The sequence below is a fragment of the Nipponia nippon genome, unplaced genomic scaffold (genome assembly GCF_047370975.1).
Source record: "Nipponia nippon isolate SJK-2023a ecotype South Korea unplaced genomic scaffold, ASM4737097v1 scaffold_5, whole genome shotgun sequence".
Lineage (NCBI taxonomy): Eukaryota > Metazoa > Chordata > Aves > Pelecaniformes > Threskiornithidae > Nipponia > Nipponia nippon.
Window position 1 is genome coordinate 2,270,263 of NW_028262369.1, and position 19,285 is coordinate 2,289,547.

The 19,285-nt window shown below is 43.6% G+C and overlaps 1 protein-coding gene across 5 annotated transcripts in view; it reads left to right on the forward strand.

Annotated features, from left to right (window-relative positions):
* Positions 1 to 4,164: 4,164 nt before the first annotated feature.
* Positions 4,165 to 19,285, forward strand: part of IFT38 (intraflagellar transport 38) — a 78,471-nt gene continuing 63,350 nt past the window's right edge. For 3 of the 5 annotated variants that reach the window (XM_087732317.1, XM_009477298.2, XM_087732321.1), the window contains exons 1-5: positions 4,165 to 4,240; positions 4,896 to 5,007; positions 7,021 to 7,105; positions 11,203 to 11,382; positions 12,314 to 12,409. In XM_087732317.1, the coding sequence (XP_087588443.1) occupies positions 4,219 to 4,240; positions 4,896 to 5,007; positions 7,021 to 7,105; positions 11,203 to 11,382; positions 12,314 to 12,409 (495 nt within the window). In that variant the 5' untranslated portion in view covers positions 4,165 to 4,218. Of the gene's footprint in view, positions 4,432 to 4,480; positions 4,715 to 4,895; positions 5,008 to 7,020; positions 7,106 to 11,202; positions 11,383 to 12,313; positions 12,410 to 19,285 lie in introns of those variants that run through there. The other 2 variants (XM_087732318.1, XM_087732319.1) reach the window with 2 other exon arrangements.

The following is a 19,285-nucleotide window of genomic DNA, read 5'->3' on the forward strand; positions in this document are numbered from 1 at the left end:
CAGGCTGCAAGATGGGGTCACCACCTTCTGATAGAAACCAGCCTGAGTGGCAGTCAATGCTGCTGGGTGCTTACACGCCGCTTGGACGGTGTTCGCTACCCCCGGCTGGCTTCCTCCTACACCTCTACCAGGCCCCCAGCAGCAGTTGTGGTTTCCTACAGCCCTACAGAAATGAAACTTCATCTAAATAAAATTAGAGGTTTGGATGGAGACCAGGCACTGCAGATGTGCAGTGAAGATATTACCATCTGCACTCAGAAGCCGCAATATCATCTGATAGCTCACACATTGCCGCAGAAACCTGCACCAAAATTTCAGATTTTCTTTCCTTTCCAACAAAATTTCCAGCTTTGGTAGTGATGAAGGGGGGAAAAAAACCCCATCCCTCAAAAGCATGAACTGGGCTGTGGAATGGGGAGCTGTTTCCATACGTCTAGGGAACAAGTAGAGATGTGTAGCATTTTCTCCTTTGGGTGTGGGTTTCTAGAGATGGGGAGGCGGCAGGGAGAGAGGCTTAGCCCTCACGGATGCGGTGTGAGCTCCTGCCACGGTTCTACGGGTGCAGTTTGCTCCTATTTAGTTCAACGCTACATCCACTCTCTCTCCAGCAGCACATTTGTGCTGCCTAATATTAATATATAAATATTAACGATATTAATATAAAGTGAAAAGCTGAGGTAAATGGTACACTGACAATTTATTTCATTTATTTTACAGCTTTGGCTTTCCCCCACATGTTTCATCCCACCTGCCTTTTGCCTGCTAGGCAATGTAACACAGCAGTGGAGCAGGGAAAGGTTTTCTTCCTTCTCTGGTCCCCCTGCCCAAGTTATTGGATGGCCGATACACTCTTGAACCAGGGAATCGTTTAAGGTTTGCTATCTCATGGCTTTCTGGCATAAGAAACCCAGCCTCTAATCATGTCTCCTATTTTCTAATGTAACGGCTTCATTTCAATATTTATTCTTTCTAGGATTTATTGCTATTTCCTTGCTTTTGATTACTCTTTCAATCATGTGGACAGGGTACTGCTCAATATAGAGCCTATGTGTGCATGTCTTATATATGCTTGGGCAGTTAGAACTGGAAAACTGCGGACTGCTCCACAAAATGTCCTGAGACACCCATAGATCAGCCTGACATCTAGATTATTTTCAGCTCATTCCACCCTGCGATATTGATAACCCTGTCAGTGAGAGCTGCGGCCACTCCGTCCGGTGTTTCTGCAGAGTCTTGTGGTCAGAGCTCCTGTCCCTTCAGGACATCTGAAACCACCAAGTGTTAGCAGAGAAGCTGTCATACTGTTCTTACTTGATGCATCAACATGAAAACTGCTGTCGGTTATGTCTGTCGGAGCAAGCTCAGGACATCAAGAGCCTTTAAGAAGTTTGTTATGAAACTGCTGACAGGTTTGGTCAGTGTCGGTTGCGGGTAGGAGCTGAGGTGGCAAGAAGCCGCGTTGGCTGGCCCGGCAACATGGGTTTCTATGGGTGTCTCTGAGGGTGGGCAATGAATGCGCAGGGGTTTGGCTCTGCTGCCGGGCAGCCATGTGCAGTCTGGGCTGTGCCAAAGATGACTTCTGCATTTCAGCGAGTGCTCCACGTACTGCAGTGGCTGTGGCACCTCGGATGCCCATCCGAAATGTGTGACCGTAGAGGAAGGTGTTCCCGCCTGCTTTCCTGCTGGTCCTCGTCCTCCGCTCCCCCTCAAGCTCAGCCCTGCGACGCCGGAGCAGCCAGGCAGAGCTGTGTGCCGGGCTCCTGTCCTCGGAGAGATCCGAGCCCTCCTCTGCAGAGCAGGTGGAAGGTGGATGTGCTTGTTGTCCCAAAAAGCAGGGTTCTTTTACCCGGTGTGCAAAAAAGCCAAATAACACACAGAGTCGAGATGTTTTTATCATGTCTGCACAGAGATGGGTGCTAGGTGGTAGCTCCCCAAAGCCAGCACCCCTTGGTTAACATGCAGTGACATTTTATACATTCTGAGTAGCTGTTATCAGTATTTTCACAATTCCACTTATTCATCCTTGCTTCTATTGGTTCTCACAAACCTCGTCTCCACTTAAAGGTACAGTGTGTTTTAGATTTCCAGAGCATGCTCAGTGGGTAGGGGTCTTTGCTTGGGCCAGGGGCTTCGTTGATGGAGGTGTGGTTTTTACTATGTTAATTAGGATAGTTCACTCATGGTTCAAGTGATTCTCACTTCAGCTTTATCAGCGGCCCTGTTTTCTTGTCCTTATCTTGGTATTTCCTTGCTAGACAGTTTTGTGGTGTCCTCCTGTTTCTTCTCTCAGTCCAGGTCTCATTAACCGTTTACAGAGGTTGATGAATGTCCTCTACCTTAACATCCTTTGTCTTATTTCTTGCATATCTCCAACATGCTGACTCCAACAGGACCGAGAGCCATGGGTTCAGCCCATCGGGATGTGGCAGTGGTGGGTTTGTATCCGCTCTGGCGAGGTGAGGACGTGGGTTTTCGTATCCCTGGTGTCCGCTGTGCCGTCCCGTGGGGAAGCACAGCCTGCTCCTCAAACCACAGCAGCCACGGTTTAACGTGGCACAGGTACTGTTGGGTCTTCTCTGAAAAGATGTCATTTCTCTGGATTTATTTTATGGATTTATTTACGGATGCCATCTCTCTGGACTTCTGTAAGGCCTTTGACATGGTCCCCCACAATATCCTTCTCTCTAAATTGGAAGGATATGGATTTGATGGGTGGACTGTTTGGTGGATAAGGAATTGGCTGGATGGTCGCATCCAGAGGGTAGTGGTCAACGGCTCAGTGTCCAGATGGAGACCAGTGATGAGTGGTGTCCCTCAGGGGTCCGTACTGGGGCCAGTGCTGCTCAATATCTTCATCAGTGACACAGACAGTGGGATCGAGTGCACCCTCAGCGAGTTTGCAGATGGCACCAAGCTGAGCGGTGCATGGACACACCTGAGGGACGGGATGGCATCCAGAGGGACCTGGGCAGGCTGCAGAGGTGGGACTGTGTGAACCTCATGGGGTTCAACGAGGCCAAGGGCAGGGTCCTGCACCTGGGTGGGGGCAACCCCCGGTATCAGCACAGGCTGGGGGATGGAGGGGTGGAGAGCAGCCCTGCCGAGAAGGCCTTGGGGGTGCTGGGGGATGAAAAGCTGGCCATGGGCCGGCCATGTGCGCTGGCAGCCCAGAAAGCCAAGCGTCTCCTGGGCTGCATCCCCCGCAGCGTGGGCAGCGGGGCGAGGGAGGGGATTCTGCCCCTCTGCTCCGCTCAGGGGAGACCCCCCTGGAGCCCCGCGTCCAGCTCGGGGGTCCTCAGCACGGGAAGGACATGGGGCTGTTGGAGCGGGGCCAGGGGAGGCCACCGAAATGCTCCGAGGGTGGCACAGCTCTGCTGGGAGGACAGGCTGAGAGCTGGGGGGGTTCAGCCTGGAGAGGAGGAGGCTGCGGGGAGACCTCACTGCGGCCTTGCCGTGCTGAAAGGGGGCCGACAAGAAAGGGGGGGACAGGCTTTTTAGCAGGGCCTGCTGCGACAGGACAAGGGGGGATGGTTTTAAACTGAAAGAGGGGAGATTCAGACTGGATATAAGGAAGAAATTGTTTACGCCGAGGGTGGTGAGACAGTGGCAGGGGTTGCCCAGAGCGGTGGGAGATGCCCCATCCCTGGAAACCTTCAAGGCCCGGCTGGACGGGGCTCTGAGCACCCTGATGTGGTTGAAGCTGTCCCTGCCCATGGCAGGGGGATGGAGGGGATGGCCTGGAAAGGGCCCTGCCAGCCCAGAGCATCCTGTGGTTCTGTGAAAATAACTGATGATGGCTCCTAGCCCTCCCTCCCTGCTCCCTGAATAACACATTTAAGAGAGGCTCAGCAAAGCTCCTGTCCCGACTGGATGTCGCCTCAGGGTGGCTGGGAGCTGTGGAGTCTCGGAGCCAGCACGGAGGGAACAGCCATGACATGCAGGGCATCCCAGATTTGGCTTGGGCAGTGGGGACAGCCTGCACCTCAGGGGCAGCGATCTCACCAGCAGGCCCCACCAGAGCCCCGGAGCCGCTGGCTTTCGCCTCCCCGGCTGGTGAGGGGCTGCCGGGGCGGAACCGGGGCCTGCCCGGCCGCCATGGCGCTTCGCTTTCCGCAGGAGTTTGGCCCGCCCGCTGCGCCGTAGGCGGGGTTGCCATAGAGACGAGCGGCGCGGCCTAGCGCGGCGGCGGCAGGCGGAGGCCCGCGGGCTGCCGCGGCGATGTCGTTCCGCGACCTCAGGAGTGAGGAACCTCGCTGAGGGGAGCGGGGTCTGGGGCGGGACGCGGCAGCCCCCCGGTCTCGGCGTCGTCCCCTCCCCGGGCTGCCGCGGCTCGCTGGGGCCTGCAGAGCAGCTCCGGCCCCCGTTGGGCGCCTCAGCAGGCCAGCGGCTCCCGCTTTTCCTTGAAGTTTTGCCCCGTAGTTTCACTTAGAGGCACGGCTGGGGGTTGAGGGGAGCTTGGGGTCTAACCGGTGCCTCGGACGAGGGCTGCAGGAAAGCCTGCTGCGGGGTTGGAGCCTTTCTTTAAATTGGCTGATGGGCTGTGCTTTAACAGGGCGTAATAAAGGCAGAGGACTGGGGAAGCACAGGTCTGCATGGTGGTGATCACCGCAGCCCACAGTTAACTTCATTTAAACAGCGGGTTTTGTAGAGAGAAGCCGTTTTAACATTGTTTCTACCCAGTGAATCTCTTCTAAAAAGTCACCTTTTTACTCAGGCATGTTTTCTATTGAAATGATGTTATTTCTTTTAATTAATGCATTCAGGATTTTTTTTTTTTTTAACAGTACTTTGAACAGGGCATATCTAGCGGTAAACAAGCAGCATGCTGTGGGAACCGGAGTTCTTGGTGATGTTGGCTATGTAAGAAGGAATCCCTGCTCTTGCTTGTTTTTCAGATTTTACTGAGATGATGAGGGCGCTGGGGTATCCCCGGCTCATATCTATGGAGAATTTCCATACCCCAAACTTCATGCTTGTTTCAGAAGTGCTTCTCTGGCTAGTGAAAAGGTTGGTGGTTGGGCTAACGAATGCTGGGGCTGATGCTGGGGTGTGGTATGCATGCTTGGAGCTGATGTTTTGGTGTCAAACTGTGTGAAGAAGTTTAAAGAGGAACATATTTAGTCATTCTTTGAGATCTACTCTTCTAAATGTCAGATAGAAAATGTGGTGGTGAAGTTTGCAGGTTTTTAGTTTAATTATACAACCAAAAAAAAAAGTGTTTTAGTAGCTGAAGTAGAAAATACGACTCGGTTCTGGCAGATTGCATCCTGGAGGTGGACATACTTATTCAGAAGTAGCCATTTCTCTTTCACATATTCTACAAACTCCATTACCATTCTGCTTGTATCTGACCTTGTGCCCCAAACAGGACGATATATAGCGAGAACTTAAGATACTGTTAGCTCTTACCTTGTTGCTACAATTGTTATTGGTTCAACCTGGTATTGTCTAGCATCCATGCCATGTGTAAAAAAAATAAAATGCTTCCGTACTAATCTACTACTCTTCAGTTGTAGTTTTACACCCACTTAACCCATTGACAGACTTTGGTTAAATATTTATGAAAATTCAGGTGCTAATCAAATTATACGTGATCTTCTTTCTCCCATGTTACTGAAAAAATAAACTAAGTTTTTTAAGCTACTCATAAGGTAGAATATTACAATCGAAAATATGACAGTGACCCATTTGCCTGATTGCTATTTTTTGGCCTGGATTCATAATTAGTATCCATTAAGTTTAATTACCGAGCTGTTAGAAATTTGCTGAATACTGTTGTAATTGTAATAAAATAGGGGAATGCTTACAACTATTCAAAATTACTTGGATTAAGTTACCTAAATATTCTTTAAAATACTGCTGTTACACTGAGGGTCTAAATTACTGGTTGTTTTCAACTCACGTGTAAAAACATAAACCAGTGTCCCCCGTAGGACGTAACTGTAAAATAACAGAGCAATTGAAAGAAAACAAAAATACTGTTTTAAAAATATTTCTCTAATGAATCTGAACACTTCTAAAAGCTTAAACTTCTGTGTTATAGGGAACCCTATGCCTAATAGTGAAGTGCTTCACTTTCAGACCAAGTAGCAACCAAACACTGGTGTCCTTTTCTGTGATGGGTCAGCATTACACTTGACACAGGCAGACAGCTTTTCCAGCTTCTAGAAGCCTTTTAATTACACTTTAAAGCAGAGAGGCTACTTTGCACGTTCCTTGCTCATAATTTCAACTGTGATGTGAAAGCGAAGATGCTTTTTTGCCTGTCTGAATGCTGAAAATCTCGAAGCCTTTTATAAGACTGGGAATTTACTTTTTTCCTTCCCTGGTTCCTGTAGGCTGGTGGCTTCTAGAAGTTTCTGCATTTCACTAGTGTTTCTTTTTTTTAAGGCATTTCACAACCTTTCAATTTGCTTTTTCATAAGTTTCGTTTACTTTTCAAAGTAATATGTTTGAAATGATGTCTGAGTGTGAACTGCTGCATTTAGAGAGTGTGGAAAAGCGTCATAACGTTTTAAAGGACAAGGTGGCTGGTTTTGTTATGACCAACAATAGTAATCTGGTACAAGTCATTTTAACATACCCCTGGAAAGACTGGGAGTATTAAGCCAGTCGTATGCCTGGTGTTTTAAATGGTGAAGCCATAAGTGGTTGAGTTTGATTTATATAAGCAGCTTGTGATTTAAGTAGTAAATTAATTCTGAAAATGAGTATTTCACAGACTTGATTGAGCCAGCTAAATTTTGCTCCTTTGCAAAACTGACTGAAAAGATGTGTTCAGGACCCCAGGGTAACAATTCCTTCTGGAGAATTCTCAGGTTTTACAGCTTTTGCAGTTTGTACACAAACCCATTGTATGCATTCCAGGGTCTGGATACTCCAGTCTGCAGTAGGAGCTAAAGACTTCTTTTCCAGTCTTGTACATGCTTGTTTTGTTTGATTTTTGCCTCACAAATGAACCACTCTCTTTAATGTTGCACATGTATTTCTCTCAGAATCTACTCATGCTGCTTTCCACAGGTATGAACCCCAGACTGATATTCCTCCTGACGTGGAGACAGAGCAGGATCGAGTTTTCTTCATTAAGGCGGTGGCTCAGTTCATGGTAAGTCTGCCTAAGGAGTCACGCTTAAGCACATTGAAATACTGGTTCCATATTAGCTTTAATGCCTTCTCTCTTAACCCCTCACGATTTCCTTGCAGTGGGTGGCTGAGTATGTATTGTATTCTTGTGCTGTATTGTATGTCTTGTGCTGTTACAAACTTGACCGGGCCAGGGCGTACTCTTACTGAAATCACGTAGTTACGTACATCTCTTTGCAGAATTGGGACCTAAACACCTAACGCTAAAACAATATCCATCCTTATCACTTCGTATCACTTATAGAAAGGTAATGGTGGAAGATGTAGCTGTAGAGATGAAATTTTTTGAAGCCGTTTAAATGAGTTCAGAAGAGATCCCATCATATTTATTGCTAACTTTGGATGCCTGATTCTTTTGTATGCTTGAATACTCATAACTTCTGATGTTTTCATTATGATATAGAATCATATATTGGTATTCTGTTGGGGGAGCCTTCTCACGTACTAGATCGAGCCATATTTTTCTCAGATCAAATCTTTTATCATGTTATGCATGAGCATACTTGAATTGGGCCGTCAGCTTTTTCAGTCTTGTGGAATAAAATAACATTGTCCTTCATATCATTCTTGTTATTTTGATGCAGCATGAGCCTTTGCTGTTGTGACATACTTACATAGCACTCTTAATTAGGTGAAAAAAAACTTAATGGGGCTGCGGGTGGGTCTGGAAGCAGTGGAAGTCTTTATGCTAATACCAAAGATTAATTTCTTATAACACTTTTTTGAATTTTTAAAATATATTAAAATGACATTAAAACCAAGACAGCTTTTCCCTTCTGGTTTGTGATGATGCCCACCGTAAATTTCCTTAATTCTTGGTGTTACTATGTTCAGAGCACGATACACTTCCGTACATACCAGAATGCACTTTTGAGCCCTGGAGCATCATAAGAGGTAGTGAACAGATTTATTTTCTTTGGAGGGATTTCCCCCCTCCAAATCAAGCATGTTTTAAAAGGACAAGTATGGAAGCAGAAATAATGTTATGCATGCATTTTCCTTTTAATAGCTGACTTCATGTAAGAAATCCCAAGGGTTTTGCAGAATTACATAATATGATTCAGAAAATGAAATGAATGGAAATTTCTTTAATCATCCTGTACTTGGTCTCAGTTAATATTACAAGATAATATGGGGATTATTGTAGGTTGTCAGCATTTTCAGAATGAGAAAAGCTTGGAGACATTTCCTTAATAATTCACTGTCCATGGAATCCACAGTTATCTTCTCCAGGAGCTAATAGCTTTATGCATCCGTAGCCAGATGTGAGATTTGATGGAGACAGATTTGTCTCAGAAGAGAATATCAGGAGAGATTAATCATCATGAAATATAACTAGAGTATTGCTCTCCTTTACTGAACGAGGAGTAAAGATGCGTTAATTTTTTACACAAATTATGTATTGCTCTGTGTTACTGGTAGTTTGAGAACTTATTAAATGTCTTATTTTTTGGACCCAAAAGTTCCTGAAGTGTCTGCAGCATTGTCTTATGTGTTTTTTCAATCATTTTCCCACCTAGAACTGCCCTAGTCTGTGTAGCTCAACACCGGGCTCCTGCTCGAGCCCACTTGGATCCCAGTTTGAGGTGGAGTGCAGCAAAAAGCCTCCGATGAGTTTAGTCTCATAGCAGTGCCTTCCTGAAAACATGCTTGGCACACTAAGGTACCAAACCTTTTGCAAAAGGCAGGCGTATTTGGTTTTTAAAAAGTGATAGGAGAAGCAGTTGATGCAATGTCTGCTCATAATCTTCCTGAGTGCTTTCTGGGAAGTATCGTGTGTCCCATTCCCATTTCAGCCTGTGGAGATTTAGAGCCACTACTTCAGTACCCAGGAGACTATCCGAAGTATTAAACAAGACAGGGAGAGGAGAGCAATCCTCATTCTTCCTATCGAGAACGTGCCGTTGTACAGGAAAGGATGCAAAATGTTTGGGCTAGACAGGCTAAAGACCACGACGCTGCAACCGAACGGCTGGAGGACTCAGCTGGGAGTTCTGGTTCTTCCCTGGGCTGTTTTTGCATTTCCAGCACGCTGTCAAAATTTGGCTCTGGTAATAAAAAAGCAGATTTTAAAGTAAAGCAAACTTTCTGGCAGTTGATGCCCTCCTTGCAGTATATTTCTATTCCTCTTTTCTATTGCATTGTAATAATCTGATCTTCAGAATAGATGGAGGTGATTTTTAATGGTACTTTAAAACTATTTCGAGGTGTTATAAAACGGGTGACTGACTCAAGCTTTCCAAACGTGAAGTTACCTTCTTGAGTAAGCAATGCCATTATGCCAATCTGAAAAAATATGTACTTGTCTCTGTATTTTTTTCCTCTTTTTAAGTAGTCTTTGAGTGAAAAAACTTTTTTTTTTTTTTCTTTTACTAGGCATTGATTTTTCTCTCTTGGGGTTGAATGGAACTGAAATTGGAATTCCTGTCTTTAACAACATCCTTTATGATGTGGTGCATTAATCTTCTTTGTGTAGGGGATGTTTAACAGATTCTGTCAATTTAATGACCTGCTTCTCTTAAAATGTAATACCTGCTGTTTCTACAATTAGGTTTTTAGATTCCTTCTACTGAAAGGGGAGGAAGGAGAACATATCTGGCTTTCCACTTCGTGTATTGGCTCATTTGAGGTCACGCTGGTCAAAATTTTCAAAAGCAATTAGGGTTTTTTGTACCGTAAGTCTCTTATTCCCCCAGCTCAGGGTGTACAACATCAGCAACCTGTTCTGGAAGTTCTGACTTCACTTTTCAGCTCAGTTCCTGCCGGCAGGAAGCAGATGTAGAGTCAGTTCCCTCTGCTGGGTTGAGATTTTGGGATGAGAGAGGCTTGTAAAGTCATCAAGTTTGACAAGATGCGTATGAAGAAACATGGGCCAACGACTGTTTGCTTTGTTTCCTTTGTTCTTTGAAAAGTTGGAGCTAAATCCATGGTTTGAGATGTGCTCCTTTCTTTAGTTTCACAGGAAATTGTCCTGCATTCAGTTATTGAGTGAAGCTCAGTGCAGAGCGGGCAAAACTTGTACCAACCCTTTTAATGTTGGAGTCTTTTATCCCAGATGGAAGGTCTTGCACGGTCAGAGCCCGAGGGGGGTGTGAACTGCTTACGGTAACACTGTAGTACCAAAGTCGTGTCATACCACAAGTGAATCATGGATAGATTCTTTCTGCCCCACGGTATCCCCAAAGGATAAACGTTTTAGCAGAAGTTTCATCTTTAAAAGACACTGAAAAGAAGACGTTAAGTCGTTCGGGTGCTTAGTTTTTGTATTCGTAACCAGTGATCAATTTTTGTTTGCTTGCTTGTTTAGCTGTGCCATCAGGAAGGCTGCCTCAGGGTTTTACCTGAAGTTTGGTGTTGGCTCCTTGTGGCTATTCATTTATAATATAATCTTGTCAGGAATTTCAAGAACAACATTTGTGTCCTTTCTGTGACAGATGTATCATTTCTATTATGCTCTTTTTCCCCCCTTTATTATTTTGAAGTATAAAAAAGTTGTTATCGTTTTTCATGTGTTTTTCCTTACTGGTCTGTCTGTACTTTTCAGAGATGGAAAACAAGGGAATAAAATCACTAATATCGTAGCAGGAAAAAATTTGAGAGAAACAAAATATTCTGAAGGCACTGCTGGAAGAGAAGACAGTTAAATTAGGATAATTGATCTTATTCTTGTAACTCATTAAGGGTGAAATTTACCTCTCTGCAGCATCATCACAAGACCTGGGCAGCACTTAGATTCCACTTAAACTTAATTTGAATTTAAGTGGCGCGCAGGGTTTTTGCTGATCTTCATGCAGGGAAGAATTAATGGATAGTTTGAGTTTTTTCATTCTGGCAATTACCTGCAAATGTTCTGACACGCAGAAAGTGCACGTGTTTCAGAAAAATTTCTTCTAGAAACACCGGTAATATGATGAGGCAAACTTGTGTTTCCAAACAGGGAGATTTATTTCCATAGAGCAGAGCACGGCGCCCCCAAAAAGAGCTTTCGAGTGAAGTGTGAAGAGGTAAATGAGGATTTTGTTCTTTGTGACGCAGTGAATTCATTCTTTCTTCCCAAAGGCTACCAAAGCTCACATAAAGCTCAACACTAAGAAGCTTTACCAGGCAGATGGCTACGCAGTGAAGGAACTGCTAAAGGTCACCTCTGTGCTTTATGGTGCTATGAATACTAAGGGAGTGGAACGTGCAGACGTGAGCGAGGAAGACAGCAGCAAGTTCAAGTTCGATCTTGGCTCAAAAGTAAGGAAAACTCGTACTCTTGTTTTGGGCAGGGGTTTTTGTGTTCACTTATGAAAACCAAATCCATTTTCTATCTGAAACTGAAGTAGAGAATGTTCTTGCAACGGAGCGGGTATGGTTTCAACTCATACTTTCTGTAGTTGAGGTTATATGCTATGATTTCTTTTAATCTCTGTGAATTCTCAACCAGAAACATAATACAAGGCAACAGTGGCACAAAACTGGTTATCTCTGGTTTGGACTGCTATTGAAATCATAGAAATATTGGAGTAGGCCAGGATAAAGGCTCTTTTCTATCTGCTAACCTTGTTGCAACGGGAGGAGTTTGCACAATACTGACTGAAAGTTGGGTTTTCAGCCCGTTTGTGTTGAAGGAAAGGGAAATCTTCATGTTACCCTAACAGACATCAAAGCTGTTCAAGCCCTGAAAGTAAACGCCATCTCTAGATATTAAAAAACCCCAACGCTTTGTTAAATAAGAGGAATTCCTGTTAGTGCTTTTTGTTAGTTTTAGCACCTCTTCTATATTCTAATATTTTTAGTCTTTGATTCTTTTATAGCTGTACTATGTCATGCCTGCTTGTGAGGCAATAATGCTACCGTTCTTGAAAAAAATGGCAGAACCACGGGTGGTTTTGCCTCTCTGTAAGTCTGGTGTTTCTCTCTGAAGAAAGCACCTGAAGAACTAATGAAAAAACACTTGTAGATGATCAATATTCATTACCTATGCAATGTCCTAGTCGCATACCTTTTGGTATAGATACTTTTTACTTTTGCATGTGAAAAAGGTGATGTTTCCCTTTGCCCTGGGCAGCACATGAACCAACAACTGGCCGAGTTACAGTTTTGAGGAGGTTTTTTTTTTCCGTTAATTTTCTTTGTGATAGTGGGGATTCTTTTTTGCTATTCAGCGCTGTTGCTGTGTTTCCAGATCGCTGACTTGAAGGCAGCTAGACAGCTTGCTTCCGAAATTACCTCCAAAGGAGCAAGCCTGTATGACTTACTTGGCAAAGAAGTTGAACTAAGGGTAAGTACACACTGGAGAGTGTATAAGAACTTGTGTTCGCTGGGTGCTACAAAGGAAAAAGGTGAAAAAAGTATCAGTAGTTCTTCTTAACGGCTGCATCTAAAATGAATGTTCTGTGAGTTTGAAGGAATGGGTCTGAAAGTTTGCATTTCCTCCCCGCTCGTATTCATACATGGATTGCAGTAAGCCTGAGAGAACGGTTCGGCGTTTTCTCTTTAGCAGGAAGCTGAAATGCTCTCTGTAGAACTGTTTGGAAATATTAACTTTCTATCTACGTTTTAGCGGTGGGGATAGATACATTCTGAAAGATAAATGATTAATGCCATCAGTTTTCCAAGTGCAAGGCTCATTATTTCTGTTGCAGTAATTGAAGGCCTCGCAAGCCTGCAGGGTACATATTCTTCAGCTTAGTTGTAAAATCACAAGCTGTTGCATGAAGTCACGGAAGTATCCTGAAACACTGCCAGTAAGTCTTTCAGTTATTTTCTTAAATGCATTTATCTGCAATGCTGGAGGTTATTCATTGTCTGAAAGCAGACATTTAAAGAAGGGAACCCCTGAATGTTCTAGTACTGTTTTTGGTAATCTCCAGATTTGCAATGTCTGGGCTGTAGGAAGTGCACCCTGTAAGAGCCGTAGACTCTGCGCCTTGACGATTAATGCTCCCAGATCCTTGTTTGATGGAGCACAAGTGTTTCAAAGGGTGGGTGATGGACAGGGAAGATTACCTGTGGAACACTGCCTTTTCTGCTAGATGCATAAGTCAGCATGGTATGCAGCGGTGTGAAAGGCATTAATGCTTCAGAAGGGAGAGAGAAGTGATAAGCCAGTTTAATTCAACATATGCGATTGTCTCAAAACCATTAATCAGTCACTTCTTGTCTTGCATTCTTTGCTTAATTTCATGACTTTGAAATAGTTTTCACATGAATGCTACCTAATGTGTTAATATTTGCTTCGGGGCATTAAATCCTTTTTTCTGTGTACAGCATCCCTAAGAACTCGGCTGAAAAGTCAAGTATAGGTCAGTATGAGGCAACATTTTTAAAAAGTACTCAAGCATGGGTTTGAAATTGGGCGCTGCTAATCACTTTAAATCAAGGCTTTTAGGAGTCCAACTGACTTTAGAACTGGGCCCTAGAAAAAAGGGACTTGCACAAGTGCAGTGTGCTGAAAGCATGAAATGAAAAATCAAGAGATGAGTAAGTGCTTCAGTGCAGCCACTTCTCGTTGGGTCCATTAGGAAATCTTCGACGGAAGACTATTTAAAGGTGCAATTTCTAAAAGGGCGGTATTTCTTATAGGCAGTAGCGAGCACGTGTTTCTCGTGGCGTAATGGCTGAGTGCACAAGATGGAGATAACCGATCCTATATCGGTATGCAGTTTATATTTCCCAAAAAGGTTTGACAGATTGAACTTGTAGTCTTTAAGAAATCCTGTCTTAGGGAAGATGACCTTTGCTTCTGTCTCATTAGCTGTGAGTTTCTATCGTAAAAGCACAAGGCGACACTGACAGCGCAGTGAGAACCTCCAGAGAGCAGCAGAAGAGACTCATGCTCTGTTCCTTATGATTTGTGACTGGTTCCAGCCGTCTTCAGTGATTTGTTAAACCTGAAGAACCCATTTTTGGCTGGTGTGTTAAATGCGAAGTTTGGTACGCAAGCGTGTGACAAGTTCGAGACTGGAGCCTGTAGCAAAGCAAATCGGTTTCAGGTTAAAAGCCATGAGGTTGCAGTAACCGGTTGTTCAGAGGAATTTGACAAGTTTTCCTTTTTTAACGATAAGCACCCAACTCTGCCTTTCACCTGAAATATGAAATTTGCTCATCAAATGAGAGGCTTAGAGCCAAATACTCCTGTTTTCTTCCAGCACTGTTAGGTCTGATAATGCCCGCCGAAGCCAGCGGAGCTGCCGTTCTTGCTAAGTAGCCAGTGTTGAGGGCAGTAAGGAATTGCCCTTCTTCCTTTCACGGATCTTCCCTGGATCCTTGGTGAGGAATTCAGAAGATCACAGGGATGGCATCCTCTGCCTGCCCTTCCCACCCGATTCCAGGTGGGCAGAAGTAAAAGTGCAGTTAATTCTGGCTTCCTGTGGGGAATGAGAGCTTTGTCTGTAGATATCAAATTAGTTGCCATTAATCTAAGGTTACCTTTTTTTAATGTGAAGATTATTGATTTCCCTTGCTTATTTTCTTTTGACGTTGCACGGCTAAGTAACGCACACAATAAATTGCACTGGCAGAGGGACTGCACTATTAAAGGGCGGTAGAAGAGCAGCATGGTTTATTTTTTCATTATATTTTATGTCCTGAAACCTGTTGCATATACTCAAATGCATCAACAGCTGTGAAATGGTTTTAATGAGTTTGAAAACATGGTAGTTTTATGTTCCCTGAACCTCTTTTTTTTTCCCTTCTCTTTCCAATCCATCCATTTCCAAATATTTAAGTGAAGGATCTTCCTACCTAGGCTTAGACAGACTGATGATATATCTTGTTTCTATCCTGAGTGAAGACTGCTTCATTTTCCAGTAACTGTGAAAGAAATGCCAGCATTTGGCACTAATGGGTTGACTAGGTCTGTTCTCATAGCCTGAGCAGCTTTTGGGGAAAGATCATTGGGAAAAAGTGAAGTAAACCTCATTATTTCCTTTAGAAATGTTGACTCTAATTTGTGTCACAACCTTTACTTTCTTTATTGGGCTTTTTTTTCCATATAATTTGTATAGAAACTGTGTAGAAAAGCCTTATATGTTAGATAAGTTTTATTGCTCCAAGTCATGGAATGCTTTTTTAAATAAATTACTTTCTGAATGAAAACAAATTTCAGCTAGAGAAGAGTTTATTAAGGGAATGGTTCTGTTAGATATATTGTAGATACACAGTGATGTGAATGTGTGTGCGTATTTATTGGGAAGGGTTTAAGTCTGTATTTGTTTTCTTGGAAATGTGGTACTGCGCCTTTCTGATGCCTTTGCATATACGTTATTTCTGACTGAATATATAGTTCTTATGTATATGTGAACTGCTTTCGAAGTTAATCTAGAATGTAAAAAAAACTTTAAGAACAGAGGGAGAAATGAAACCTACAGGTATTCCTTTGCTGAATTCACACTATGATGCTGTTAGTTAAGATTTAAAAAAAAAAAATACCGAAGGCTATACTTTTCTCATCAGATGAAAATCACAAATGTCATTTTTGGCTTAAAAAGGAAATCAGGCTTTATATTTGAAAAAGAAGAGGAAGGCATTTCCTGATTAGCAATCCTACAGCAGCAGAAAGCTTAAATGTGAAGAGGCGCCGTTGGGTTCCAGCCCTGCCGAGAGGCGAAGAGATTTCCTTTCCCGCTGTCAGCGCATCCCAACTTGCGCAGCGGGTTGTGGCGCACCAGGTGTGGAGGGGGAGAGGTACAGGCGACGCGCGTGCGTTGCTACGGCCGTGTCACCTGCACTGTCGGGTAACTGTTAAACGGGAGCTTGGTCCCGTTACCTCTCGGAGCAATTCAGCACTAAGGGGGAAAGGGATGAAAAGCCTTACTTGATCAGAGGATCTTTGGAGTTAAATGTTGAATTCCATCGGAGCTGCGTTGTTTCTAGCCCAGCTGTGGATGAGCACAGTCTAGGTTATTGGTGACCTGTGGCAGTGCAGTGGTGGGGAGACAGAATTTTTATTTTAAAACACATTTAAGCCTGACATTTGCAAGGTAGTTTGCCGTTTCCAGTCTTACTGGTCCAAGTTAGAGCACAGAAATTGCAAAGTTGGAATTCGTTGAGCGTAGTGGAGACGGTGAATGAATTTTGGTACAACACAGTGAGATCTCTAGATGACAAGCAAATTCTATGCACGGAGACGTATGTCTTCACCTTCATTGTTTCCTTTCCTGCCAGGGGGACTTTCCCTGCATTGCATTACTATGTAGCCTTAATTTTCAGAATATTTACAACTAGCTTTGGAAGCATAACTAGACACTTTGAGTTCTGGTTTTCTTTAATCTGTTTTCTAGCTGGTTGTTTGTTTTTTTTTTTGGATGGGGAAGGTGGAGGTTGATTTGGATTTGAGGTGGGGATGAGAGAATTGGTTTGGATTCCTTTCTCTCTCTGCATACACTATACTAAATGCTTAGGACGATTAAAAGAAGTAGAAGTTGAAAATACCAGTGCTGTGATTAAGCCTATCAAGCTCAAAATCAAGAAAAGCAGCAATAGCATTAATGTCAGGACTCGGGCGAAACGCGGCACCGCTTCGCTGTGCGTTCAGTTTGGGTTTCACGTGTGGTGGCTGCCTCTGGACCTACACAGCTAACTGCTGCTGTCTTGTAAGTGGCCAGAAGTTGGAAAAGTCGGTGGTCCTCTATACTCTCTAAGAGCCGGTGATCAGTCGTTCATGGAGAAGAAAGCAAGATGAATCTTTGAGGGGAGGGAGGGGTGGTGAGGTGATCCAAATAATTCTTTAGCACAAAACAAAGCAGCAATGACTTTCAAGGTCCGTTGTGATCAGTTGAGGAAGGACGCTCCTGAGTTATCATACACTGAACATCCGAAATCCCAAAGGAAAAATGCACGGCTATTTGTAACACCTCAGCAAAGCTGACTGCCTCTGAGTGCCTGCCACTTTGCAGCTGCCAGAGGTCCTGCGGCCACATTAGCAGCAGCCTGTCAAGAAGCTGCCTTGCTTAGACTTGCTGAATTATTAGATGCGGTAAGATAACGAAGCAAAAAAAATTGTAGAATAAAACTGCCTCTCTGCTGGTGGCAGGCATAAAGATTTCTGACCTTCTGAAGGTTGTTTTCATTTTATTTACCTCTTAATTAGCTCTAAGCCGTGTAACACTGAAGAAGGATGAAAATAATCTTTTTTTTTTTAATGTACTTAGTCTGTGCTGAAGACGGGCAGCGCAGTGGGTCTGTTTTCTAATGCTCCTCTTGGCACTTACTCCGCCTGTGACCTTGAACAAACTGTTTATTCCCTGTGTATCCTCTTGTGAAAATAAAGTAATTTCTGTAATTTTGTAGATTAAAGCTTTTAACAGCCAGATAGAGTGTTTCCCAGTCCACGGGGGATAAATTTCAAAGTAAGTACAGGGTATTGCTACGAGTGCTATTGTTATGTACGCACACAGTATAAGCTTGTTCCAAAACCGATGGAAGTCATTGAGAATCTCTTTACTGACTTCAGTTTGTGAAATGCTTGAATTAAATTCTTAGGAGAGCCAAAGGCATTTAGATCCAGCTGTGGAACTGAGACGGTATTAGTGACGACATAAATTGTTGCCACTGAGGATGTTGAACTTGGATCTCTTTATTTGCAGCTTTTTGATTAAAGAACCCTTCCTCCCCCGGCTCGCACCGTTGTAGCTTGCCGCCTGCTCTTTCTGGAGAGAGGTAGATCCGATTTGAGCGACGGCTGCATTATTCAGTGCTCTTTGAAAGGCAACTACAAAAAATTATTTTATTTGTAACGTTGGAAACATTTTTCCGTCTGCCAAATGGTAGTTCTGGGTACGAGAGACTGCCTGGGGGAGGCTGATAAATTTCTCTTATTTCCTGTGCTTTGGTTACAGAGTTGCCACACTTACCATTTCTAGTGGAAATTTGTAACTTGAAATTGCCAGAACTCTGGAGAATTACCTAGTTTGCTTCAATTTTTTTGAACTGTCCTGCTTCTAACCAAAACCTAACCTATCCGTTTTGAGGAAAAGGGCTTATTGCAAAGTGGGAAGCCAAAATTAAACCTCGCAACTGGAAGACATAGTTGAATCGATACCATTTTAGATTGCTTTAACCATAACCATGCTTATATGCGACGTGGGTATAACATTTGTGGGATGTGTTTTATGTAAGAAATGATTTTGTAGTGAACTTCCCAGGAGTATTTAGCTTGAAGACATAGCGTCAGCTATAAATTGATGGGTGGCACGTTTCTTGTTGCAGTTTGGGGCCCGGTTATGTCAGTGCATTGACAATTTTGTCAGGTAGTTGGAAGATCTGAACTCTTGTAACTCAATTCTAGAGTGGTTTGAAAAACCATTCTAGTTTGGCGGGGAAGAAAATCGCATTTGAACTATTGTTTTTAATGTCAGCATTTGTCAAAACCTGTATGAGTCTGCAAGAAGTTCCACTTAATTGGGCTGAATCAGAAACACTCTCTTCTGAATATCTGGTGAGGTTTTGGTTGTTCATTATTCCTAACCTTCCTTCGTGAGAGACAAAGTATAGCCGTGTCAAAATTTTAAATATATAGGAGAAAAATGTGGTGGCTTAAACACAAGGACAATGATTTTGGGTATTTTTAGCTATTTAAAATGCCTTTGTTCCTGCCCAAAGAGTGCCACCCGGTATTTCTGTTGCTGGAATACAACAGCCATTCCACTTACTGCTGGTTAAGCTTTGCTGAGAACGGAAACCCGAGTTGTACGGCAATGTTTACTAAAGTCGAAGGCTGGATGTGAATTAAAAGTTTAAACTATCTCTTTGGGTGGTATTGCTGCATACACAATGCCTGTTCCTACCCTTGCTGCAACTTTGCACGGTGTCTTCATGGATCTTTGAGGTCTGAAAGAGGCTGCTGAAAAATATACTCCTTTTTGTTGCTTTGTTTCCTAAGAAAATCGTAACCCTTCCTGAAGTTTTCTTCTATGTTATCTAGAAGGAAAGGAAATTCTAATTTTGGTACGGAAGAATATGGATAAAAGGAGAAACTGAAAACATTTTTGCCTGACTGGGTGTCTTGCCTTTTGGACGATCCCACTCTTTTTCCCTTTAAAAAACAAAAAGCAAGCTCCCACCCGTCCATGTTGCCCAAGGACAGTCCTACCTGTTTATATTAGGAAGGTTACTCGCAAAACTAGCTTTTGCTCTGCTAGAAGAGATATGTTCC